The 27,792-nt window shown below is 42.9% G+C and overlaps 1 protein-coding gene across 4 annotated transcripts in view; it reads left to right on the top strand.

Annotated features, from left to right (window-relative positions):
* Positions 1-27,792, top strand: part of jmjd1cb (jumonji domain containing 1Cb) — a 204,414-nt gene that overhangs the window by 142,359 nt on the left and 34,263 nt on the right. For all 4 annotated transcript variants that reach the window (XR_007957276.1, XR_007957277.1, XR_007957278.1 and 1 more), the window contains 7 exons: positions 185-357; positions 3,305-5,457; positions 16,921-17,122; positions 18,586-18,800; positions 19,281-19,433; positions 21,632-21,724; positions 22,133-22,257. Coding sequence is in view for 1 of the 4 variants with exons in the window: in XM_052027380.1 (XP_051883340.1) it covers positions 185-357; positions 3,305-5,457; positions 16,921-17,122; positions 18,586-18,800; positions 19,281-19,433; positions 21,632-21,724; positions 22,133-22,257 (3,114 nt within the window). In the remaining 3 variants the exon portion in view is untranslated. The remainder of the gene's footprint in view (positions 1-184; positions 358-3,304; positions 5,458-16,920; positions 17,123-18,585; positions 18,801-19,280; positions 19,434-21,631; positions 21,725-22,132; positions 22,258-27,792) is intronic.

Genomic DNA, 27,792 nt, shown 5'->3' with positions numbered 1-27,792 from the left:
GTAAGATTACTTGTAACAGGGTAGCTGGAATTACTTCCAATAGAATAAATATTTAATGCATTTCTTATGTTCCTTTAATGATCAGGTTTATTCTGTTTCTACCTGAGGAAATAATTTCACTTAATTTCTGTGCTATCAGCTTCTGCAGTATTTATTGATGTAATCATCTGTATTTTTGGAACAGAATGCATCCAGTCCTTGGCTACCTCAGCACACCACCGTGACCTCAGCTGATGATCTGGGGTTATTAAACCACATTCCTGTTCGTCCTGCCAGTGCTGAACCTCATCGACCCTTGAAACTGGTCCTGCGTTCTAGTCCACCTTTGTCTAAGCCAGGTGTCAATCATCAAAAAGAGTAAGCCATCCTGTCTGTGAAACTAATTAAGCATTTGTGAGTCATGCTAAAGAGGGCACATTAAAATAGAATGGGGGGCTTAATATTGTGATTATGAATGAAAGGTGCTAATTGTTTGACAGAGCTGCATTTTCCCCATATCAGAGGTGGATAAAACTAAAAGATTTGGTTTTTAGGTAAGGGGTAAGAGATTTGGAGGAGATTTGAGGGGGACCTTTTTCACCCAGAGAGTGGCAAGTACCTGGAATACACTGACTGATGGAGTGGTGGAAGCAGAGCCACTGACGGAGTTTAAGAAATGTCAAGACAAGCACTTGAATTGCCTTTGCGTAAAAGGTTATGGGCCAAGTGCAAGAAGACTGATTAATAGTGATGGATGTCCGTGAGCATGGACATGGTGGCCCAAATGTCCTGTTTCCTTGCTGTATGACTCCATGACATTTGCCCACAGAATACTTTTGGGCCATTGGATTATGACCTGCGGACAACTTGGTTTCTAGAAGGGCTTGATCCTTAGGGACAAGAAATAGGAGCTGAAGTAGATTAATGGCTCCTCATGCCTGTTGTGATGTTCATATAAAATCATGGTTATTTTGTTTTACTTTGGCTCCGCTTTCTTGCTTTATTCCATTTCTCTTGATCGATGTCTAAAACGTTTTTCATCTTTGTTTTGAATATACTCAACAACTGAGTTCCAATAATTCACTACTCTCTGACTGAAGTACTTTCTTCTCAATTGCCTTTAATGGCCAAACCCCTTTTTTAAGATTGTGACACCTCTCTCTAGACATTCCAGTCTGGAGAAACATCAACCTGGCATCACCCTGTAAAGCCCCTTAAAATCTTTGTATATTTCAATGTGATGTCCTCTCATTCTTCTAACTTCAAGGACCACATTTCTCTCCTCTTATGACAAATCTGCCATTCCAGGAATCAATTTGGTGCACCATAACTGCACTTCTATTGCAAATATATTCTTCCTTGCCTAGAGAGACCAGTCTGTGTTCAGTATTCCAGATATCGTCTCACCGTACCTCTCTCTAATTATAATTGTACTCAAATCCTCTTGCTATTAAGGTCAACTGAATTCCTTGGCTTCTGAATTCCTTCTGCAACTGAATTTTAACTTTGATTCATAAGCATGCCACCCATGTCCATCTCAGTACCAACACCTTTCAATCTCACACCATTTAAAAAAAAATACTTCGCCTTTCTATTTATTCTATCAAGATCTCACATTTTTTCCCTGAGAAGCCCAATAAACCATTTCAACTAATATTCATAGAGCCAAATTGTAGATTCCTACAGCACAGAAATGGGCCCTTCATTCCACCACATTCATGCCAACCTATTTGTCATCTACTCTAATCCCACTCGCCTGCAATAGGACCATATTTTGCCTTCTCTATTTAAGTGTCTGTCTAAATGCTTAAATGCCTTTTAAACATAGAAATTGTATCTTCTCTGAAAACTCATTCCAGATGTCAACCACTCTGTGTGTGTGTGTGTGTGTGTGTGTGTGTGTGTGTGTGTGTGTAAATATTCTCTCTGTTCATCAACATTCCTGAGTGCCCTACCATGTCCAGTATATTTCCTACCCCAATTTAACTTTCCAAAATGCATCATCTCACACTTGTTGGGTTTAACTTTCATCTGCCAATGCTTCATCTAACTTTCCATGTAATCTATATTCTGCTGTAGTCTTGGACAACCTTCCTTGCCATCCAGAACAGCACTAATTTTTGTGTCATCTTCAAACCTGCTAATCACATCTCCTACGTTCACATACAAGCTGTATATAACATATATCACAAACAGTAAAGGTCTCAGCATTGATCCCTGCCAGATAAGCTCCTGTAATCTGTTTTAATGTTTTTGCAAGTCTACTGTTCGACTTTCTCTTTCCTTATCGAAGGGTTAGTCCTCCTTTGCTGAATAGAGAAACTATCTTATCAACCAATTGAATTGAAGAACTTTAATGAACAAGGCAGTATCTAAACCAGGAAGTTTAGAATGCCTAATAGTACAGAAAAAAAGAGGGGAAAATGATTGGATTGAGCAGTGAAAGAAAAAAAGGACCATTAAAATATTAAAAAGAAAAACTCCAGTGATTATTAAACTACAGGTGAAGCTCCACATTTATAAAAGTAATTTTCCAGTGCCAGAGAAATCATTTAATTGTAATTAAGACTTTATTCCACTGTTAAATTGCTCAATGTAGGCAACAATCTCTTGATCGTTGCATTTAACTGCATGAGTGTAGACACTGAAAGTTTGTCTCTGATTTTCAACTTAATGAGAATGAGCATCGATAACTTCACTATTGGCTGGATCATGCTGGAGCTGACCTGTACTTTGCATTCACCCCTTTGCACTTGCCTCATGTGCAAGGCAACGCAACGCAAACAAGCCCTTTCCATTGATTGCCCAGATAACCTCCTGATAGCTCATGTTGTCAGAAAGCCCTTTCATGTTTTGCAAATGCCTCTAATAAGAAACGGTTGGGAAAATTTTAAATAATTGGAAAAAATTAAAAGCTATTTAAAAGAGCTATTTCGATAGAAGCTATTTATTTTAGAAACAGATTTGCTTCAGCAATTAACTGATGCAAATGACACAATTACATTAATAATTTTTTTATCAACTGAATCCTTCAAAACTACCATGCAAATGCAAGTGCCTTCTGATGATTAGTGCAAATGTTGTGGCTGCAAAGTGTTGAAAAATAGTACGATGGATAAAAGTTGTTTTCACAGAAATTCATTAACAATTCAATTTTAATATTGGTACATTAGGAAAAAATGCATGTATTGCAAGGAAAAACAAATATCTATGCTTTTCAATGTTCTCAAAACCCTTGGAAAGGTTTGCAACAATTTGAATATATGAATATTCTTTCAAGGAAATCATTGTGTGTAATTTTCTGTTTCTTTTGCTTTTCAAATAGAAAAATTGACAAGAAAACTTTAATTGATTCATTCCATTCTGTTACTTCGACTCGAATGAAGCTTGAATTTAATCACGATAGACATTCACAAGGGATGGAAAACCAGCTGGCCCGAGGATTTATGAACACTGTTCTTTGTCAGAATAAGCCAAAAAGATCACTCCAGGAACAAAGTGACAGTCAGATTAAATATAAAGAAGAGAGTCGTAAGATTCTACAGGAGAGCATTGAAGTAGCTCGTCTTGCTTCCACAATCAAGACAAATGAAATTGCTAAAGATAGCTATTCTAGAGTTCCACCCTTGCCTACTGAAAGCCTAAAACCCCAGAAAATAAAACAGGATAGTGAAACTAAGTGTTACGCAATCCAACTTTATGCATCAAAGAACTCAGTACCTCATTCTGTGCCCCAAAGCAACTATTTTACTACTTTGTCAAACAGTATTATAAATGAACCACCTAGGTTATATCTGTCTAAAGATGCATATCCTTATGCTGAGAAGACAAATCCTTCAACTCCTGCTCTCCTTTCCTATAATAAGACTCTTTCCAAACCACCTCCGCTTATTAAGCATCAACCTAAGAGTGAGGGATCAGTTGGCAAAGCTACAGAACAGTTTGCCCACCAAGTGACTTCTCAAAGTCACGACTCAAATACTTCTGATCACAAGGGAGTTACAGAACAGTTGCCAATTTTACCATCAGTTGTTACGAGAGGCATGCCATCTCTGCATCGAGCTCCTGTTTACCAACATCCATCTCATCATGTTACAGAACGAAAAGAAGGTAACTATCGCAATCTCTCCCCACCGACCCTAACTCCAGTACTGCCTGTCAATGCTGCTAAGCTTTCTGAATTGCAGAAACCTCCAACTTTACTACCAGAGCCAAGGCCTGAAGTGAAAACTTGTGTGAATAATCATACAGTCACTTCTAATATCAGTTGGAACACCAGTGCAGGATTTCTTCATAAGCCTGCTTCCCATTTGGACAACAAAAACAGTGAAGTATTACAAGTTTCCCCAGCATCTGTAATTGTAAGACCGTCTTCCACAGTTAAGCAAGAAAGTAAAGCAAAGGATTCTGGAAAGGAAAGGTTGTTAATGCAATCAGATTCCTTTGATTCAAAAGTCAAAGAAGTGTGTAAAATCATTTTGCCTAACCTGAAGTTGGATACTACAAGTGCAGAACATGAAAGAAACTTCAAGGTTTTCCTTCCAGGCAACAATTTGGACTCCAATGCTGTCACCAACTCTTTATACAATAGCAGTGCCAACCCTTCAACTTCTCGAGCCACAACAACTAACATCTTAGGTGACAAAGAAACAAGTATAACCTCATGTCAGTCGTGCACCCCTGTCAATAACAGTATATCAGAACGCATTATTCCCAAAACTTCAGATCATTTAAGAATGCAGATAGAGGAATGCACGATTTATACCACATCTGCTGCAGTTTCCTCAGCAGATGCTGGAAGAACAGGAACTACTGTGCAAAGTAACACAGGAATCCCAAATACAACTGATTACTACCAGCTGAAGAAACACAAAGCAGCACTGGCTATAGCCCATTCTGGAAGTACTTTTCCTGATAACAATGAGTCTGCTAGTTTCAAAAGTGATAAAAGTTCAGCAGCTGTACCTCCCAAAAATACTGGAACAATAAGTGCATTTTGTAAAGTAAATTCTGTCACCAATGGCCAGATTTCTCAATCCAATCAACCTAGTTTTCACACAAAACTGAAAAAAGCTTGGCTAACTAGACACTCTGAAGAAGACAAAAACACATGTAACATGGAAAATAAAGAAACTATAACGAATGATGCAAAGAAGCCAATTACAATTAGTTCACCAGCTTCCACAACCGATGATGTGGACAAAAAAGCTCACTCTGGTGAAGTGAAGACTGAGCAGGAAGAAAGAAAAACAAGAGGAACAAAAAGAACTTATGAATCTGGCTCTGAAAGCGATGTGTCAGATGAAAGCGAAAATAAATTGGAGCACAGGGTCAAGCGTCAACCCAAGCCAACCTATAAAAAGAGGCAAAATGATCTGCAAAAGCGAAAAGCTGAAATTGAGAGGGAGGAAGTGGAAATAAAACCAAATGGTGCTTTATATAGAAATGCAAAGGAAAAGAAAAGTAAACTTCAGAGCAGTAAGTTGGCTATTTACTTACTTTGAAATTTATAGTTTCAAATTATTAATGTTTAAAAGTATATCAAAAAGTGGTATGTTTCAAGTTTAGATGTTTTTTGGGTCCAACAGTAGAATATCAGCAATCATTGAACTGAATTATGTATCCTTATAATTGGATGTTCTGGTGCAATGTTGACAGATACTTGTGGACAATCAAGCATTTGAATGAACTTCTGACCTTATTCTTGGGATCTGAGTAGCAAAGCTAGGAAAGTACTTACTCTGTTATTTGAAGAAGTTGGGAGTCAATAATAGAATCGGAGTTGCAAACTAATCCTGGCAAATTAACGACAAGTCTCTTGCAGATAGACATTAGTGAACCACTTTTACAGTCGATTTTCTGCTATCAGCCCACAAGTTATCAGATGGGTTGAATTTCATTTCTCAATTGCTTTGGGTAGCTGATCCAGTATTATGATCACCAGATTATTGCACACTATGTATCATGAACAAATGTTCTAAACTAAATGATACTGTAAACTAAGAGGGATACCGCCATATTTTCAGAAGAAAAATGATTAGTTTAGAATCAAAGAAGGGGACAATAATTCAGTGATTTGAATGTGGTCAAGAATTGTATTCAATCAATTTTTATGTAAAATTTCTCTCTTCCTAATGATAGTAACTCTTTGCGGATTAACAATTGCACATGCACCTTTTGTTCTTAACACCTAAACAATGTTAATCTGGCTTGTTCTGAGTTTTGGTGCTGGACTGACAGATTTTCAGGACTATCAAATGTTATTCTACTAACACTCCATATTGTTTTTTTTTACATTTTACACAGTAGTGTGATAGATTTTACTGTGGAGAAGAACATGGAAGCTAATGAGTTCAGGGAGGAGAATAGTGTTATCCTGAAACATGTAATCATTACAAAAGTGTAGGTCTTGGCAGTCTTGAAGTGCATAAAGGTGGATAAATCCCTGGGGCCTGACCAGGTGTATCGTAGGACATTGTGGGAAGCAAGGGAAGAATTGCTGGAGCCCTGGCAGAGGTTTTTGTATCTTTGTTAGCTGCAGGTGAAGTACTACAAGACTGGAGGGTGGCTAATGTTGTGCCTTTACTGAAGAAGAGCTGCAAGGGGAAGCCAGAGAACTACAGGCCTGAGCGTGCCATCAGTGGAGGTAGGATCTGTTTGCATTTGGAAAGGCAAGGACTGATTAGGGATGGGCATCATGGTTTTGTGTGTGGGAAATCATGTGTCACCAATTTGATTGATTTTTTGAAGAGGTGACCAAGAGGAATAATGGGGGAAGATGTTGTCTAAATGGACTTTGACAAGGTCCCACATCGTAGGTTGGTCTGGAAGATTAGAACACAAGGGATCCAGCTGAGCTAGCCAATTGGATACAAACAGACAGATCATTCCATACATAAGTACATCATGGTAATAAAAAGGAAAACAATGCAGAATATAGAGGCAGTGCAGATAGACAAATATGGTGCAAGGACCATGATGAGGTAGATTGGGAGATCAAGAGTTCATCTTTTAGCATTTGAATGGACCTCATAAGTTGGATGGAAGCTGTCCTTGAGCCTGGTGGTACGCTCTGTCTTTGTGGGGGGGGGGGGGGTTGGTGGTGGGGAGGGAGAGAAGAGAGAATGACTGGGGTAGGAGGGGTCTTTGATTATGTTGGCTGCTTTCCTGAGGCAAAAGGAAGTGCAGACTGAGTCAGTGGAGGGGAGGCTGGTTTGCGTGATGGACTGGGCTGCATTTACAACTCTTCAATTTCTTGCAGTCTTGGGCAGAGCAGTTGCCATACCAAGCTGTGATGCATCCGGATAGGATGCTTTGTATGGTGCATCTGTAAAAATTGAGAGTCATTGGGGACATGCCAAATTTCCTTAGCCTTCTGAGGAAGTAGAGGTGTTGTTGTGCTTTCTGGGCCATAACGTCAATGTGGCTGGACCAGGACAAATTGTTGGTGATATTTATACCCAGGAACTTGAAGCTCTCAAATATCTCCACCTCAGCACCATTGATATAGACAGGCATGTGTTCCACCCTGCTTACTGAAGTCAATGACCAACTCCTTTCTTTTGCTGATATTTAGGGAAAGGTTGTTGTCTTGATACCATACCACTAGGCTCCTTATGTGGTGGGGGAGGGTTGTTTTTCAGATTGGATGCCTGTGACGCAGTGGTTGGTGTTGGTCTCCAGTTGTTTGTCATATAAATGATTTGGATGAGAATGTGGTGTCATGACTAGTAAGTTTGCAGATCACACCAAAATTGGCGGTATAGTGGAGAGTGAAGGTTATCTAAGATTACAACAGGACAGAACAACTGGGAAATTGGGCAAAGGAATAGCAGATGAAATTTAACTCTGACAAGTGTGAAATGATGCATTTTGGGAAGTTAATCCCCAGGACATAGTAAATGGCAGGGTCCTGGGGAGTGTTGTTGAACAGAAGGACCAAAGGATACAGGTATGTAGTTCCCTAAAAGTGGTGACATAGGTAGACAGGGTGGTGAAGAAGGTATATGGTTTGTTTGCCTTCTTAGTCTGTGACATTGAGTGCAGGAGTTGGGACATCATGTTACAGTTGTACAAAATGCTGGTTAGACTGCATTGGAGTATTGTGTATAGTTTTAGTAATCACAAGTATATACAGGAAGGGTATGATTAAGGGAGAGAGGGTACAGAAAAGATTTACAAGGATGTTAGACTTGAAGGACTTGAGGTATCAGGAGAGATTGGACTGGCTGGGACTCTTTCCCTGGAGCGAAGGAGGCTGAGGGGTGACTTTGAAGTTTATAAAATGATAAGGGCATAGATAGAAGTTAATAATCAGGGTAGGGGGGGGGTCTAAAACTGAAGGGCATAGTTTTAAGGTGAGAGGGGAAAGATTTAAAGGATGTCTGAAGGGCATGTTTTTCCACAGAGGGTGATGGGAACGTGGAATGGGCTGCAAGAGTGCTCAATTACAACATTTAAAAAATGTTTAGACAGGTACATGGATAGAAAAGGTTTACAAGGATATGGGCCAAACTCAGACAAAGGGATTAGCTTAGATAGGCATCTTGATCGGCATGGATGAGTTGGGCTGAAGGGCCTGTTTCCATGCTGTATCTCAATGAATGTTCCAGTGAACCAGGTAAGATTAAAGGGAGTACAGAAAGCAAGAACCTGGTGTGTTCAAGCAGAGTGTGGGGAAACAACACTACAAGTTTCAAAGGAGCATGAGAACCAGGGCCCCAGCGTGTCCTTGGACCTTGGAGTCAGCACCCAGTGAGCTAGATGCTGAACCGTCAGGATTTCTGAACAATGGCATAGTGGATTATCGAATTTTTACTGTATTTATGTCTGGGAACGTGCAATGCATGTCATCATGCTGCTTCATTGCCTTATGTCACAGAATCTGTCTGTTGTTGGTATTCACAAGCATGCAATTCCAGTGAAGTTGTGAAATCAATCAAAGTGGGAACTGTGGCCAGAAATGAGTAGTTAATGGGCTGGGTCTTCCCAGGACCGATGAGCCATCTGAATTCAAACTCCTTGTTCTTGGACCAGCTGAACTGTTACCGACTGTACATGGCTGGCTCTGTACCTGAATGTCTTTGACAGCTGGTGAAACCCCATCCGTGGGTTCAATGACTGACAACATCCTTTGCCAGTCTATGACTTAAATGATGTCACTATTAAACAATGCATCCAGTCAGATACAGTATATCTTTCTGACAAATTCTTTTTGATTCAGTTGACTTTTGATAATAGTCTGTCAGACATAGACAAATGCTGATGGAGGGAGAGTGATGGAGTGCAGTTCTGCTGAGTGAAATTGTCGCAGGAGCTTAGTTTGGTGTAATGTGTGGTGGCCCTCAGTCAATGGAAATGGGAATCACATAACAGAAATGTTGATGAATTATTCTAACCTGGCTGGAAAAACATTGATAAAGTTTAACTGGGAGAACCATTGGTACCTGTGGCACTTCCACAGATAGTTTGCCCATTTAAATAAAATTAATCTGGGTCATTTATTCTGTTGGCAATGACTTAGAATTAAGAATTGAGGAGTGGGAGGGGTAGGGGATCTGGTGTAGGGGTCATTGGTGGAAGATGCACTGACTGTATGAAGGGTGTAGTAACCCTGGAAGGCTTGAGCCAAGATAGTTCATTTATTCCACTTTAATTTTGAATTTGAATGGAGGGGAGAGATTGAGGGCCAGGGTGGATGTTCCTCAACAGCTAAGTCGGGGGGTTGTTTGGGGCAAAGGAATATTATCAAGGTATGTCCACCTTCAGAATGAGAATTGTAGTTTTACGGTAACACTCTGATGATCCAGTATCTAAACATTCAGAAATCCCAATGGTTCAGCATCTGGCTCACCAGGTGATGTTTGACACACTCCCTTCTGACTCAATGGGGCCCTGTTTCTGACTTAAAAAGTTCACTGGTGTAGCGGTTGCTACCGCGGAATAAAACAAGACTCTACTCGGAGGATTGCCAAACAGAACTGGTTTATTTTCCCGCCTTGTGCGGGCCCTTTAAGGGAGAAAAACTCCCGCCCAAAAACCGGCAATGACGTAAGTCCTACGTCATCAGGACTTTCCCGCGCGCGGGTTCTCCCCGTCGCTCGGAAAGACGAGGCCCGCCGCCATCTTGGGCCTCGTCGCTCCGACGCCGCGCGACCCGACTGCCGAGCCGGTTCACCCGACTAGACGGTGAGTCGCCACACAACCCCCCCCAGAACCGGCGAGACAGTCCCCAAGGTCCGTGGGCTGTGCCAGCTGCCGCTTAGGGGGGCGGCCTCTGCGTCGTGGCGTGGCAACCTCGACAGGCTGTTGCAGATCCAAATGGGCCGGTTTGAGGCGGTCCGCCGTGAAAACCTGTTCCCTGCCTCCAATGTCCAAAATAAAAGTGGATCCGTTATTCCGTATGACTCGGAACGGTCCCTCATATGGTCGTTGCAATGGCGCCCGAGGTGTGCCCCTGCGAACGAAAACAAACTTACAGTCCCGTAGTTCCTTGGGCTGGCAGGATGGGGCTTGACCGTGCCATGAGGTGGGAATCGGGGCCAAGGCGCCGAGCTTCTCGCGCAGTCTTTGTAGAACTGCTGGGGGTTGTTCCCCTTGGTCCTGAAGGGCAGGTATGAAATCCCCGGGGACAACTAGTGGCGCCCCGTATACAAGCTCAGCTGACGAAGTGCGGAGGTCTTCTTTGGGGGCAGTGCGTATGCCGAGCAGGACCCAAGGCAGCTCGTCAACCCAGTTAGGACCCTTCAGGCGGGCCATCAAGGCCGATTTTAGATGGCGGTGAAAACGTTCCACCAACCCGTTTGATTGAGGATGGTAGGCCATGGTGGTGTGCAGCTGCGTCCCTAGCAGGTTCGCTAATGCAGCCCAGAGACTGGAAGTGAATTGGGTGCCTCTGTCTGAAGTGATGTGGGCCGGAACGCCAAAATGTGAGACCCAAGTTGTGAGCAGCGCTCGGGCGCAGGAATCAGTTGTGATGTCAGTCAGGGGGGTTGCCTCAGGCCACCTCGTGAACCGGTCCACGATGGTAAGGAGGTACCGGGCTCCTCTTGAAACCGGCAGAGGGCCCACGAGGTCGACGTGTATGTGGTCGAACCTCCTACGGGTAGGCTCGAACTGCTGTGGTGGGACCTTGGTGTGTCGCTGGATTTTTGACGTCTGGCAGTGCAGACAAGTCCTGGCCCACTCACTGACCTGTTTGCGCAGGCCATGCCAGACAAACTTGCTGGCGACCAGTCAGACAGTAGATCTGATGGACGGGTGCGCCAACCCATGTACCGAGTCAAAAACGCATCTCCGCCAGGCTGCAGGGACAATAGGGCGGGGCTGACCAGTCGCAACGTCGCAAAGTAGGGTCCGCTGACCTGGACCAACCAAGAAATCTCGGAGCTGCAGACCCGAGACTGCAGTTCTGTAGCTGGGCAGTTCGTCGTCGGCTTGCTGTGCGTCAGCCAGGGCCGTGTAGTCGACACCCAAGGATAGGTTGTGGATGGTTGGTCTGGAAAGTGCATCAGCAACGACATTATCCTTTCCGGAGACATGTTGGATGTCAGTTGTGAACTCGGAAATGTAGGATAAATGTCTCTGCTGACGAGCTGACCAGGGATCGGAGACTTTGGAGAAGGCAAAGGACAGAGGCTTATGACCGGTGAAAGCGGTGAAAGGCCTGCCTTCTAGAAAGTATCGGAAATGCCGGACCGCCAGATACAGCGCTAGAAGTTCCCGATCAAAAGCGCTGTACTTCAGTTCGGGCGGTCTAAGGTGTTTGCTGAAAAATGCCAAGGGTTGCCAGCGGCCTTCGAGTAGCTGTTCCAGTACCCCACCCACCGCGGTGTTGGACACGTCTACCGTGAGGGCAGTCGGGACGTCAGTCCTAGGGTGTACCAGCATCGTGGCGTCTGCCAGGGCGTCTTTGGCCTTAACGAAAGCAGCCGCAGCCTCGTCAGTCCAGGTGATGTCCTTGCCCTTACCAGCCAGCAGCGAGAACAGAGGGCGCATGATACGGGCTGCTGCAGGGATGAAACGATGGTAAAAGTTGACCATCCCAGGGAATTCCTGTAGGCCTTTGACTGTGTCGGGGCGGGCAAAATGGCGGATAGCATCCACCTTGGCGGGTAGGGGTGTTGCCCCGTCGCTGGTGATTTTGTGGCCGAGGAAATCGATAGAGTCAAGTCCGAATTGGCACTTGGACGGGTTAATCGTGAGGCCGAAATCGCGGAGGCGGGAATACAGCTGGCGGAGGTGGGAAAGGTGTTCCTGGCGGTTACGGCTGGCGATCAGTATGTCGTCCAAGTAAATGAACACGAAGTCCAGGTCTCGGCCTACCGCGTCCATCAGCCGCTGGAAGGTCTGCGCGGCGTTCTTAAGGCCGAACGGCATCCGAAGGAATTCGAACAGGCCGAATGGGGTGATAATCGCAGTTTTGGGGACGTCATCCGGATGGACCGGGATTTGGTGGTATCCCCTAACGAGGTCCACTTTGGAAAAGATGCGGGCCCCGTGTAAGTTCGCTGCGAAGTCCTGGATGTGAGGGATGGGATAGCGGTCCGGGGTGGTGGCGTCATTCAGCCTGCGGTAGTCGCCGCAGGGCCTCCACCCTCCGGTGGCTTTGGGGACCATGTGCAGGGGGGAGGCCCAGGGGCTGTCTGACCTGCGAACAATCCCCAGCTCCTCCATGTGACGGAACTCTTCCTTTGCCAGGCGGAGCTTGTCTGGAGGTAATCGTCGTGCTCGGGCATGAAGGGGTGGCCCTGTGGTAATGATGTGGTGTCGTACCCCATGTGTGGGCCGAGAATTTGTAAACGAAGGTGCCAAAATCGATGGGAATTTGGCTAGGAGCTTGGCGAAATCGTCGCCAGAAAGGGTAATGGAGTCCAGGTAAAACGGCTGCCGCCAAAGTGTAATTGAAGCGTACGGGTGCCGAAAGACCGTATCGTTGTACCGTTGGCGGCATTGAGTAGAGGACCTGGTGGCCTGTCACGAGTGTCGCGGCCTGTCGGGGGCAAAATACTGACCTCCGCTCCAGTATCAATGAGGAAATGCCGTCCAGATTTCTTGTCCTGAACGAAGAGGAGGCTCTGTCGGCGGCCAGCCGCCGTAGCCATCAGCGGCGGCTGGCCCTGGCGTTTCCCTGAAACTTGCAGGGTGGGCGGCATCGACGGGCCTCCGCACCCCACCTCTGATGGTAGAAGCACAGCTGGTCACCCGTGTCATCGTCTGCGTTCCTGGGGCGTGGCTGCTCGGTTGCTGGGGCCGGGCGAGGCAGGCGTTGGGCTCGCGGCCTGGTGATTTGACTGACGGACGAACCGCTCTCGCGCTTGGCCCTCCACAGGACATCTGCCCGGGCGGCCACCTCACGGGGGTTGCTGAAGTCGGCATCAGCTAACAACAAGTGGATGTCATCGGGGAGCTGTTCGAGGAAGGCCTGTTCGAACGTCAGGCATGGCTTGTGTCCCTCGGCCAATGCCAGCATCTCATTCATTAGGGCGGATGGGGATCTGTCCCCCAGGCCATCCAGATGAAGCAGGCGGGCGGCGCGCTCACGACGGGAGAGGCCGAAGGTCCGGATCAAAAGATCTTTGAAAGCCGGGTACTTATCTTCCTCCGGAAGCGACTGGATGAAGTCTCCAACCTGGGTGGCTGTCTCCTGGTCCAGAGAGCTAACCACATGGTAGTACTTCGTGGAGTCGGAGGTGATCTGCCGAAGGTGGAATTGCGCTTCAGCCTGGTCAAACCAGACGCTGGGCCGGTGTCCAAAAGGTGGGCAGCTTGAGGGCCACTGCGTTGGCTGCTGCGCTGTCGTCCATTTCGCGGGTCCAAAAGCCGTTTGGACTGTCGGGGTCACCAATGTAGCGGTTGCTACCGCGGAATAAAACAAGACTCTACTCGGAGGATTGCCAAACAGAACTGGTTTATTTTCCCGCCTTGTGCGGGCCCTTTAAGGGAGAAAAACTCCCGCCCAAAAACCGGCAATGACATAAGTCCTACGTCATCAGGACTTTCCCGCGCGCGGGTTCTCCCCGTCGCTCGGAAAGACGAGGCCCGCCGCCATCTTGGGCCTCGTCGCTCTGACGCCGCGCGACCCGACTGCCGAGCCGGTTCGCCCGACTAGACGGTGAGTCGCCACACTGGGAACTTTTATTATAAAACAATTTAGCAGCTTTTATTAAAAACAACGTATCAAAATGTGTTACTGCATTAGTACGAACAGCATCCAATAATCCAAATCTATTAGTCCGCCATCACCAAAATCCTGAGCTTGCTGTCGTCTCCAATCTTTGGTACATTAAATAAAGTTGGTGTTATTAAATGGCTTTACAGTTGCTGCAGTGATAGAGGCTTAAAAGGATATGAAATAGAAGTTGGACTAGGCATTTGGCCCTGAGTGCCTACTCTACCATTCAATAAGATCATGGTTGATCTTTTACCTCAATACCACTTGCCTGATTTCCCTTGGTATCTGAAAATTCTGTCAATATTTGTCTTAAATATAGTGAGTGACAGACTTCGCAGCACATTTGGTAAAGAATTTCAAAGATTCACCATCCATTGGATGAAAAAATTTAATTTCTGTCCTGTTTCTTATTTGCTGTATGTAGCACAAGGCTTTCTCAGCAGTTGAAGATCAACTGTATTTCCCTTCAACAAGTAAACATGCCAGTATTACATTGGTAATACTTCTATTCGGTCATTTATGGGATTCCAATCACTACCTTGTCTGCACTACAGCATAATTTGGATATGTTTCTTCCTTAGTATCTGGAGTAGAAAGGTTTTTGCTATATTCACTAGGCTTTGAAGGAACAACTTCTCCCACACCTGCTTGGCATTATCAGGGTACAGGTAAAGTATGCCAAATTACCCATTCAAGGTCGGGCTCCAGTGATTGCTGATAGAATTTAAACCTTTTTGAGGGGAAGAGAAGTTTTATTCATGGAAATGTGGATGCATAACCTGTTGTGACCATATGTCTTGAAGTTACGACTCAACTTGTCATCAGGCCAAAATAAAAGAGAGCAATTGTGTCAAAATTCTGATTTCTCATTGTATAGTTTTGGATGGTAAATTAATTGAGGATGAGTACAAGTGAGTTGCTTGCCTTTTAGTAAAATATCATCTTGTGCAAACATTGTACTGTTTGTGCTAATGAACAAAGAGACCTTTGGATACAAGTCCAAGTTTCCTGAAAGTAGCAACACAGGTGAGGATGATGAAGACGTATCAAATGCTCCCCTTCGTTGGAAGGGGCAGAGAATATAGAGTTGGGATGTCACGGTTAAGCTGCATTTGGAGTATTGCGTACAGTTCTAGTTGCAACACTATAGGAAGGATGTCATTGCGCTGGAGAGGGTACGGTGGAGATTTACCAGGATGTTGCCTGGATTGGAGGGCTTTATAAGGAGAGATTGGATAGGCTGGGCTTGTTTTCCCTGGAGCAAAGGCGGCTGAGGGATGACCTGATGGAAGTATATAAGATTATCAGAGACCTAGATAGGATCGATAGTGAGATGGGTAGATTGAGGGCATAGGTATTGGTATTGGTTTATTATTGTCAGTTGTACCAAGGTACAGTGAAAAACTTGTCTTGCATGCCGTTCATACAGATCAGTTCATCACACAGTCCATTGAGGTAGTACAGGGTAAAAACAATAACAGAATACAGAGTAAAGTGTCACAGCTATGGGGAAGTGCATTGCAGGTAGACAATAAGGTGCAAGGTCAAACAAGGTAGATTGTGAGGTCGAGTCCATCTCACCGTATAAGGGAACTGTTCAATAGTCTTATCACTCTGGGATAGAAGCTGTCATCGAGCCTTGTGGTATGTGCCCTCAGGCTCCTGTATCTTCTACCTGATGGAAGATGAGGGAAGAGAATGACCCGGGTGGGTGGGGTCTTTGATTATGCTGGCTGCTTCACCAAGGTAGCAAGAGGTATGGACAGAGTCCATGGAGGGGAGGCTGGTTTCCATGATGCGCTGGGCTGTGTCTACAACTCTGCAGTTTCTTGCGGTCCTGGGCAAAGCAGTTGCCATACCAAGCCATGATGCATCTAGATAGGGTGCTTTCTATGGTGCATCGATAAAAGTTGGTGAGTGTCAAAGGGGATATGCCAAATTTCTTTAGCCTCCTGAGGAAGTAGAGGTGCTGGTGAGCTTTACTGGCTGTGGTATCTATGTGGTTGGACCAGGATAGGCTATTGGTGATGTTTACTCCTAGGTACTTGAAGCTCTCAACCCTCTGAACCTCAGCACCATTGATGCAGACAGGTGCATGGACACCACCCCCTTTCCTGAAGTCAATGACCAGCTCTTTTGTTTTGCTGACATTGAGGGAAAGGTTGTTGTCATGACACCATGTCACTAAGCTCTCTATCTCCTTCCTGTACTCCGACTCACCACTATTTGAGATATGGCCTACTACGGTGGTATCATCTGCAAACTTGTAGATGGAGTTAAAGCAGAATCTGGCTACGCAGGCATGAGTATATAGGGAGTAGAGTAGAGGGCTGAGGGCACAGCCTTGTGGGGCACCAGTGTTGAGAATAATTGTGCTGGAGGTGTTGCTGCCTATCCTCACTGATTGTAGTCTGTAGGTCAGAAAGTCAAGGATCCAGTTGCAGAGCAAGGTGTTGAGTCCCAGGTCTCGGAGGTTTAAGAGGGAAGAGGTTTGGAAGGTATCGGGGAAAGTTTTTCCACACAGTGGTTGATAGCTGGAATGAGCTGCCAAGGGAAGTGGTGGAAGCAGGTACAATCACAACAGTTCAGAGGCATTTAGGCAGGCACTTGAATAACCAAGGATTAGAAGGCTACAAGCCTAGTATGGGCAAATGGGATTAATATAGCTAAGTGCAAAAGTCAGCATGAGTGTGATGGGCTGATTGGCCCATATCTGTGCTGTATAATTCTATGCTATAGTTTTAAGGATACTTGTTCTACTTTTGCAGATGGTTTACCACGCTCTGTCTTGAAAGACTGGAGGAAAGTTAAAAAGCTCAAGCAGACTGGAGAACCTTTCCTGCAAGATGGCTCATGCTCTGAAATAGCCCCAAATCTACAAAAGTGTAGGGAATGTCGTATGATTCGTTATCGGAAAAATGAGGAGTTCAGTCATTCAGCTGTATTTTGCAGATTCTACTACTTCCGCCGGTATGTAAATACGAGTTTGGGTTCTTGATATTTGAGAGACCATTCATAATGAAACAAAAAAGTGAAAACTAGATTTTTTTTTCCTGTTAAACTGAACCAGTCAAGTTAACTTGATAATCAGAGTGTAGCCTAGGATCTCCAAGCCGGGGTGATAAATAAAAAAAATTGTTTTCTTACCTAAAAAAAAATACTAATTTTTCAAGTAATTTGGAGAATGGAACTGATGAGATCAGGAGCCACGTTAGCTTATGTAACATCGGGGATGTTCTAGACCTGCAAAATTTAAGAGTGCAAGAGGTACAATATATCAGAGGGTTGTAATTCTCGTATAGGAAAATACTGAGCTCAACATCAATTTGGCTGTGCTCAAACACTTGTGAGGAGCAAAGGTTTCTGGAATGTATCTTCTAAAAATGTGGTTAGCAGATGAAAGAGGCAATAATGAAAAGAATGGAGGAAGGAGATCCGCAGATGACAACATGAAAGATGTGCAGGGAAACTTTATGCTGCGTGTCCAATAAATATAACTCTTCTGTCATTTATAAATGAGAATAATAATAGGTAAGCAGGAGTTATATTGTAAAAATTCTTATACTCCACTATTGGATTATTTGGAAATCCTGATAGTTTGACATTGGGCTCATCAGGTCATGTTTTGCAAAACTCAGGAGTGAGGAGGGAAGGGCTGTTCCCATGTTCCTTTTCCTCTTGCCTGGGGGGCCCTGGTTCCAGCACTCCATTTTGGTACTGCAATAAAACAATTTTAAAAAAAGATACAACAAAGAATTTTGAACAATACTTCCAAATTACGCAAAATTTATACCAGTGATGTATGTTCATATTTTGAAAACAAAGTGAGAATAGATTAAGAATTGAATTTTTACCAAAATACTTGGAAAGAAATTCTGGTTTACCTACTTTAACTTGTATAAACCGATGATTATAATAAGGAGATACTGAAGTTTAATTGAATAGAAGGAATAACAAAATTCTAACAACACTTTGGTTAGTAAGTTGTTGACCTGTTTTAGACAATGAATTATAAATATAATGAAGCCATCGTGAAACATTATATCTTGAAAGGATGTTGTCAAAACTTAAGCTTTTTAATGAGCTACAATGATTCAACATTATATAAAGATTTGGCAGGTTAACTAATACTTTTTCCATGGATTGTTCAATAGTAACTAGCCAACATGGACTGAGAAATAGCATCACAAGGGTAGGATAATGAGAGCATGGGGCACTTTATCATGTGGCTGTTGAGTCTGCACTTACAATGTTATTTAAAATATAATATATTTAAAATATAATTTGATATTTGATGGTCGACAAAGAATACAGAGAAAGGAAATGGAGTTCAAGTAGCTCAAATAGAGAAGTTTCTGAGAGAGAATTTATATTTATAGAAAGCAATAAACTGGAACTTGTATGATTATACTTTTCTCTTTCTACTTTCTCAGACTGGCATTCAGTAAGAATGCTGTACTAAGGACAGATGGGTTTTCAACTCCAGACCAGTATGATGAGGAAGCAATAAACTTGTGGCTACCCAAATATTCTGCAGATTTGAATTTGGACATGGAATCTTCCAAATACATACTGAGAAATATTGGAGATAAATTTTGTCAAATAGAAACATCTGAGAAGACTGCTATGACATGGCTTAAACCAGATGGTAATATGGTTTAATGACCATACCTGGTTACTGAACTGTTTCTGTAATGTGAATTCTGTTTGTGATTTTTTTTTTTCTCATTTGTAGTGCTGAGATTTCCATGTTGATAGATTATACATTATTTACATTGTAAAGAAGTTGATAATTACTTATTAGTCTGTTTTGATGAAGAGAATTTTGTTTCAAGAATTGCATCAGAAGAAAATGTTGAATGAACATGAATAGATAATGTAGGCAAATTTATGTTTGAAGTATGTATTTTCCTATTTACATGTTTTAGGATATGGGCCTCAGTATATTTTTATTGTGCCAGTCATCACATTGTGGGGACTTTTATGATTCATGGAACATTTAATACTGTCCATCGTTATTACTTTTAATCATGATGTAGCCTAAACAAAATGCAGTCAAAACTGGTGAACTTTCCCCTATTAACTGAAAGCTTCAGTGTATGCTAACACTATTTATTTTGTATTTCAGCCAAACTAGCCTGGAAGAGAGCAGTAAAAGGAGTTCAAGAAATGTGTGATGCATGTGAAGCCACATTGTTTAACATCCATTGGGTTTGCCAGAAATGTGGATTTGTGGTCTGTTTGGACTGTTATGAAGCAAAGGAAAGAAGGGGTTCCAAAGGTGAGTTTCTGAATTAATCTGATCCATGAGTAAAACGGTATGCAAGCAATATTCATTAGCTGTTCAGTAATTTTGATGCTGGGACTGCAATTGTTTTTGTCATTGGAATGAAAGTCGTGGTAATTTTTGCATTTGCATTCATGCTATTGTGATCCATAAGAAATCATTAATTCTTGGAATTTTACCAAGTGATGCATTCATCATCAGTGCATAGGGTCATCGATGTGTGAAATGGTGAATCTGACTGAGTGTGCCGTTCTATGAAAATTGCATCAAGGTGTGTAAAAATGTGCAGTGAAGTTGATGTACCTCTTCAAGACTTCAGTTGTCAGTATATTGTTCAGTACTTCCACAGCACATTCTTAATTAAGATGCTTGGCTAATGAAAAATGAACTTTTTCAGAAAGCTGAATGCTACTTTTATTTTGCTCTCTCTCCCTGAAGTATATGAATTCTTTGTTTCTTTTCCATCATTTAAAATGATCATAAATTCTAAATGCAAGTGTCAAAACAGCTGATTTTTATGAGAAATAATTCTCATTTTCTGGCCATTACTTTTTCAAGAAGTGTCAAAAAAGTGGATCAAATGGGTACATCATTGTTTGTAAGACCTTGCTTTATGTAAATTGACTGTTGTATTTGGCTGCATTATGACAGTGAATGCACTTTCACAAAAGATTGAATCATTTGCAATATCTGGAGACAATGAAAAGCTATATTAATGCAAGCTTGTTCAATTGCTCTTAACCAAAATTCATGTTGCAAGATGAAAGGATATTGTAGTCTTCTGCCATACGTAGCATGATTTTGCTGAATATTTTTGCCTTTTCAAACACAAAATTCTGGTTTATAAAGTTGATTGAACAAAAGTTCAGTTTGAGGTTTAAACTGATTCTGGAACAAAACAGTTTGACATGTACTGGACAGATTTGCCTTGCATGTCTTTAGGTGTAAAGTCCAGTGTGTTGTAAACCTGCTTTACAAGGTGCTCAGGAAATCATTTGGTAAATGTATGTAAATTTAAAGGTTTCAGGAGCTGATATTCTCCAATTCTCGCTTTAATCATGTACCTTCCCCAACCATTGTGACAGAGCCCCATGTAAGTAGTCTCAGGAAAAGATTCAAGCAATGTAAATATGATTCTGCTAGTTTGTATTTAACAGTTACGGAGTTCGGTGCGTAGGCAGCTTCACCCACGTAATTCAGAATCAAGGATTCTTCTGTCACAAAAAAGAGATTTCTGTTGCTAGACTGGTGCATAGAGCAGCACAGGAACAGGCCCTTCGGCCCATGTTGTCTGTGCCGAACATGATTCTAAATTAAGCTAATCTTTTCTGCCTGCATGTGATCCATATACCTTCAATCCCTGCATATTCATTTGCCTATCTACTGTACAAGCCTCTTAAAGGCTACGATCATATCTACTTCCACAGGCCTCCACCACTTGGTGTAAAGAAAAAAAACTTTGCCCCACACATCTCCTTTAAGCTTTCCCCTTCACCTTAAAACTATGCCGTCTTGTAGTTGACATTTTTACCCTGTTAAAAAGATTCTGACTATCTACCTTATCTATGCCTCTCATAATTTTATAAACTTCTATCAGGTCTCCCTTCTGTCTCTGACTCCTGAGGAAAAATATCCAAATTTATCTGACCTCTCCTTATAGCTAATACCCTCTAATCCAGGCAGCATCCTAGTAAACCTCTTCTGCACCCTCCAAAGCCTCCACGTTCTTCCTGTAATGGGGTGACCAGAACTGTATGCAATGTTCCAAATGTGGCTTAACCAAAGTTTTATACAGCTGCAACATGACTTGGCTCTTATAATTAATGGTAGGGTTTGCCTTCTGCTGTTTTTCTTGAAAGAGGAATTCTCTGCAAACTTTTCTCCCTTCCACCCACAGTTACACAAACTGTATTCGAATCACAAAATATCAGCTGGGTATTCCTCAAAAGCAATTGATCCATTTGTGGAAATATAAAAGAAAAGAACTCCTCGAGTCATTACATTTGGAAATATATAAGAATTCTTGATTTTTATTAATTTTAGGCTTTAAAAAAAACACTTCTGTTTTCAACACTCAGAATGTGTTCATCACTGATAGAACCTGTATGAATGTTCACATTAAATTTTTTCTTCAATCAACGATCATTTTAACGGAGCCATAAGTGAATGTTTCCTTTTTTTTACGATTGTAGCTGTTAAAGAAGTTTTTGTCTGGCTGAAGTGTGTCAAAGGTCAAGTTCATGATCCAAAGAGCCTGATGCCAACACAGATTATCCCCGGCTCTGGTAAGGTTCCACATTTGCAATTTAATTGTGAATCTGTTTTGCTAAACTTCTGGTAAGCATGAAAAGGTTTTAAAAAATCATTTGTGCAGTAAGTGTTTTTTGTTTTTAATACTATGATTATGACCAAGAAAAGACCATTTACTTAATCATAGAATGCAAGGGCAATTTTGTTCAGTATTAAATAGAAATATCATACTTGGTTCTCTGAAAAATATCATTGTTTCAGAACAGAAACACTGCCATGTGAAATTTGAGTCAAAATAGCATCCCTATTTATTAGATGTTCTTGAGCATTATAGAAAATGTTAAATAACACAGTTTGTCACCTGAACAACTTTTTGACTTGTATGCATTTTGTTTCTTCAAAAAAAAATCAAAGAGAAGTTTCTTACTTTTTTTAAATGTTAGTCTTGGCAGATATTGGAGAGGTAGTGCATTCCATCAATGACGGCTGGAAAATTGCTACACGTTATCCTCGCAGGGAGCAAAATGTGCAACCTTCCAAACTCTCCACAACTAATGGAGTTTTACAGGTATAGTACAAATGTGGCTAAATGCATTTAGAAATTATTTGGATTGGTAAACCTCAGTGGTATTTTAGATATTCCTCACTGAGTACTTGTTAGGTATTGCTTCCAACCTGGGTGAGAGGCTCACTTCAGGAATTCAGAGCCTTGTATTGCAGTTACACAAATCCTAGTGGCAGTTAGAAAAAGCTTCTCTCGTGATCTAACAATCACATTTGCTATGATAAGTTAATTCTCTGGTTGCAGTGTTATCAACTAATTCAAACAAATGATTAAAAAAAAATTCACCCTATATGGGAGGGAAATTGAATTTTGTTCAAGGAATTTTGTATTGAAGATTACATCCTACAAGAGACCTCTTCAGGGAACATCCTTGTAATTCCAGAGTTTCAAGAGGGTGCTCAGGAGAGTGGTGGAAGCAAATATGATAGTGGTGTATAAAAGGCTGTTAGATAGACACATGAATGTGTAGGGAATGGATGGATATTGATCATGTACAGGCAGAAGAGAATTAATTTAATTCGGTATCGCGTTTGGTGCAGACATTGTGGGCTGAAGGGCATGCTCCTGTTCTGTACTGTTCTATGTCTGTGTAAAAGTTTCTTAAATATAGGAATGGTACCTGATTCCATCATCTCCTCTGGGATTGTATTTCAGGTATCAACCACTCTGTGTTTAAAAACAACTTACAAATAAGATCTCCTCTAAACCTCTTTCACTTCAAACCTATGCCCTCTTGTTTTTGATATCCCTACCATGGGAAAAAGATTTTTGACCATCTACCATATTTATGCCTTTTATAATTTTTTATACTACTACCAGGTCACCTCTCAGTGTCTTTTGCTCCAGGGAAAATAAACTGCCAATCCAAACAGTCCCCATAACTGAAGTCCTCCACTCCAGGCAATATCCTGGTGAATCCTCTCTGCACCCTCTCCAGTGCACACAGTAAAACAGCAAGTGCTGGTAAGCAGGCAGGCCAGGAATACCCTGGTGCACTCAAAGCCACCATCAAACACAGCAACCATCATCTTCTGCTTGTCTTCAGTGTAAATGAGTTGAGCATTTTTGGGAAAGGATGCCACACCATCATCTCCCAAGAGGAGAAGTCATCTGTCAAGCTGAAAATCTGAGAGCGATAAAGGAGTTTTTTTAAAGAGCAGCTGCCTGTAATGTGGAAGGCAAATGAGTGCTCAGGCAACAGTCACCAACTTCCAGTAGGTGGTTCATTTCATATCTTTGCCCAGTATTAAAGCATTTCTGCAAGAAAGATAACCTTGAATGTAAAATACTACGGGTGCTTGACACTGCTCCAGGTCATCCACAGAACCTCGATAGCCTGTGGAGATGATCTACCTTCTACCAAACACAGCATCTCCTACCCAGCCAGTGGACCAAGGTGTCATATTCAGTATCAAGACTAACAATACCTTCCATGGGCCCTCAGATGGTCAAGATAAGCAGTTAATAAAGCAATTCTGGAGATTGTACAAAACCACAAAGGCCATCCATAATGTGATGCAGGCCATCAACGATATCACTTTCAAGTACTCCCTCAGGCAGGGCATTCCAGGTTCTTGCCACTCTCTGGATGAAGAGGTTCCCACTCATATCCCCTCTAAATCTCTTCCCCCTTACTCTAAATCTGCCTCCTCTCGTTTTATCTTCCTCTGATACAGGGAAAAGTTTCCAGTAGTCTACACTATCTATACTCGTAATTTTAAACACCTTAATCATATCCCCTCTTAACCACTTCTGCTCCAGGAAGAACAGCATAGCTTCTCCAGTCTCTCTTCATAACTGAATAGCTCCATCCCAGGCAACATCCTGGTGAATCTCCTCTCTACAGCGATATCACATCCTTCCTATAGCATGCTGACCAGAACTGTACACAGTACTTTAGCTGAGGTCTGAACAATGTTTTATAACATCAGTATATAGCTTTTCTACTGCTGTATTCAGTGTGCTGGCCACATCCCATATGCTTCCTTATCACGTTTTCTACCTGTGTTGCCACCTTCAAGGTTCTATGGACTTGTACTCTGAGGTCCCTCTCTTCCTCAGTACTCCCCAAGACATTGCCATTCATTGGTGTAATGTCCTAGCCTCGTTAGTACTTCAAAATGCTTCACCTTGCATTTATCAGGATTAAACTCCATTTGCCATTTCTCAGCCCATTTCACCAACACATCAAGATCACCCTGCAGCCCAAGACTACTTTCCGCACTATCAACAACTCCACCAATCTTTGTGTCACCTGAGAACTTGCTGATCATGTCTCCACATCTAAATCATTCACGTACATTACAACAGCCAGAGTCCCAGCACCACTAGTCACAGGCATCTAATCGCAAAAATAACCCTCTATCATCATGCTGTGTTTCCTATTGCCAAGCTGGTTTTGGATCCAGTTTGCCAATTTGCTGTGGACCTCATGGTCCCTACTCTTTTGAACTAATCTTCCCTGGTAAAGTCCATGTTAATCACATCTATTGCCCTCCCAGCCTCAATACATTTTGTTAATTCTTCAAAGAATTTGATCAAATTGTCAGAGAGGATCTATTTTTGACAAAGCCTTGTCTCTTCCTTTCTGGATGATCATTAATTCTCTCTCTCAATATTTTTCCCAGTATCTTCCCTATCACTGGTGATTGGCTCACAGGTCTATAGTTACCATGATTTTCCCTGCTGCCTTTCTTGGAAAGGGAGAGGAGGTTTGCTCTCATTTTTTTTTTGGTTTGCAGTCATTAGGTACCTCACTTATGCCGGTAAAGATTTAAAAATCTCAGCTGGAGTTCCAGCAATGTCTTCCCTTGCCTCCTGCAGGAGCCTGGAATAAATCCCATCCTTTCCTGGTAATTATCTCCTTTTAAACCTACCTAGGTATCAAGTACCTCCTCTATTTATGGAGATGTACACAAGACTTTCACCTACCCCTTCAATGAATTCTCCAATTACAAAGTTTGTTTCTTTTGTGAATACTGAAAGCTATTCATTTAGGACCTCACTTTCTAGCTCCATGCAAAGATTGGAAATGTTATCCCTAATGGGCCCTACTTTCTCCCCAGTCATTGTTTTGCCCTTAATATTCTAAGAAGATCTTTATTAGTCACGTGTACATCGAAACACACAGTGAAGTGCATCTTTTTTGCGTAGAGTGTTCTGGGGGCAGCCTGCAAGTGTCGCCACGCTTCCGGCACCAACGTAGCACGCCCACAACTTCCTAACATGCAGACACTGGGAGAATGTACAAACACCTCACAGACAGCGGCGGGAATTGAACCCGGGTCGCTAGCACTGTAATAGCGTTACGCTTATAGAACCCCTTGGGATTTACCTTAATCCTATCTGCCATTGATTTTGTGTGATCCCTTTTAGCCTTCCTAATTTCCTTTTTAAGCACCTCCCTACATTTTTGACAGGCACTAGTTCCCTATACCTGCTATATGCTTCCTTTTATCTCTTACCGGAGGATTGGAGGGTGGCAAATGTTGTCCCCTTATTCAAAAAAAGGTAGTAGGGATAGTCCAGGGAATTATAGTGAGCCTTACGCCTGTGGTGGGCAAGCTGTTGGAAAGGATTCTTAGAGAGAGGATCTGTGGGCATTTAGAGAATCATGGTCTGATCAGGGACAGCCAGCATGGCTTTGTGAAGGGCAGATCATGTCTCACAGGCCTGATAGGGTTCTTTGAGGAGGTGCCAGGCAGATTGCTGAGGGTAGTGCAGTAGATGTGTCCATATGGATTTTAGTAAGGCATTTGACAAGGTTCCACATGGAAGGCTTCTTCAGAAGGTCAGAGGGCATGGAATCCAAGGAAGCTTGGCCGTGTGGATTCAGAATTGGCTTGCCTGTAGAATGCAGAGGGTTGTGGTGGAGGGAGTGCATTCAGAATGGAAGGCTGTGACTAGCGGTGTCCCACAAGGATCGGTCTGTGACCTCTGCTTTTCGTGATTTTTATTAATGACTTTGATGAGGGGGTAGAAGGGTGGTTTGGCAAGTTTGCAGATGACACAAAGGTTGGTGGTGTGGATAGTGTGAAGGATTGTCGAAGATTGCAGAGGGACATTGATAGGATGCAGAGCTGGGCTGAGAAGTGGCAGATGGAGTTCAATCTGGAAAAGTGTGAGGTGGTGCACTTTGGAAGGACAAACTCCAAGGCAGAGTACAAAGTTAATAGCAGGATTCTGGGTAGTGTGGAGGATCTGGGGGTCCATATCCACAGATCTCTGAATGTTGCCTCACAGATGGATAGGGCAGTTCAGAAAGCTTAGAGGATGTCAGCATTCATAAGTCGTGCGAGCGAGTTTACGAGCCGCGAGGTAATGATGCAGCTCTATAAATCTCTGGTTAGACCACACTTAGAGTACAGTGTCCAGTTCTGTTCGCCTCATTATAGGAAGGATGTGGAAGTACTGGAAAGGGTGCAGAGGAGATTTACCAGGATGCTGCCTGGTTTAGAGAGTATGGATTATGAGGAGAGACTGAGGGAGCTAGGGCTTTACTCATTGGAGAGAAGGAGGATGAGAGGAGACATGATAGAGGTGTACAAAATATTAAGAGGAATAGGTAGAGTGAACAGCCAGCGCCTCTTCCCAGGGCACCAATGCTCAATAGAAGAGGGCATGGCTTTAAAGTAATGGGTGGGAAGTTCAAGGGAGATAATCAGAGGAAGGTTTTTTACCCAGAAAGTGGTTGGGGCATGGAATGCGCTGCCTGGGGTGGTGGTGGAGGCATTTACATTGGTCAAATTCAAGAGATGACTAGATAAGCATATGGAGGAATTTAAAATAGAGGGATATGTGGGAGGAAGGTGTTAGGTAGTCTTAGGCGAGGTTTAAAGGTTGGCACAACATTGTGGGCAGAAGGGCCTGTATTGTGCTGTACTGTTCTATGTTTATCCAACCCTTAATGTCCCTTGACATCCAGGCTTCCCTATACTTGCTCTCCGTGGTTTTCACCCTTACAGGAACATGTTGGCCTTGAACTCCTGCTATTTCTCCTTCAAATGCTTCCTACTGTGTAGATGTAGATTTGTCTACCTTTACCAGGATCTCCCTTATGTTAATGAAATTGGCCTTACCCCAAATTAAGACCTTTATTATTTATCCCTGTCGTTCTCCTAATCTCTTCTTACCCCCTCCCCCCACACCTTCTGTACAGCAGTGCCCACCATGGTGCCATGAACTGGGGCTGTTGCTGCTTTTCTCCCCAAGGAGGCCATCCACAGCTCCAACTGTTCTTAGTGGTCTGCCAAGAGCTGCAGCTGGATACACTTCCTGCAGGTGTAGCCATCAGGGACACAGGAGGAGTATACCACTGCCCTAGCTTACATCATCTTTTGATTGCTCTCTTGGACTGAGACAGTTAGATAAAAAGAGACACTGCCTGGCACTGAGCAGAAGACGTTGCTACTGGGAATTGCTTCTCAGCTTGAGGGTTGAATATTGAATCGAATTTAGAGCCGTTTGAATTATTGATGACAAAGGCTATAATCTAAAGAATCAATGTTCCCTCATGATAAACGCCTTGACTAGTTTCTA

This window comes from Pristis pectinata, chromosome 12 (genome assembly GCF_009764475.1).
Source record: "Pristis pectinata isolate sPriPec2 chromosome 12, sPriPec2.1.pri, whole genome shotgun sequence".
NCBI classification, from domain to species: Eukaryota; Metazoa; Chordata; class Chondrichthyes; order Rhinopristiformes; family Pristidae; genus Pristis; species Pristis pectinata.
Note: the sequence above shows the minus strand (reverse complement) of the source record. Positions and strands in the feature narration are given on the sequence as shown.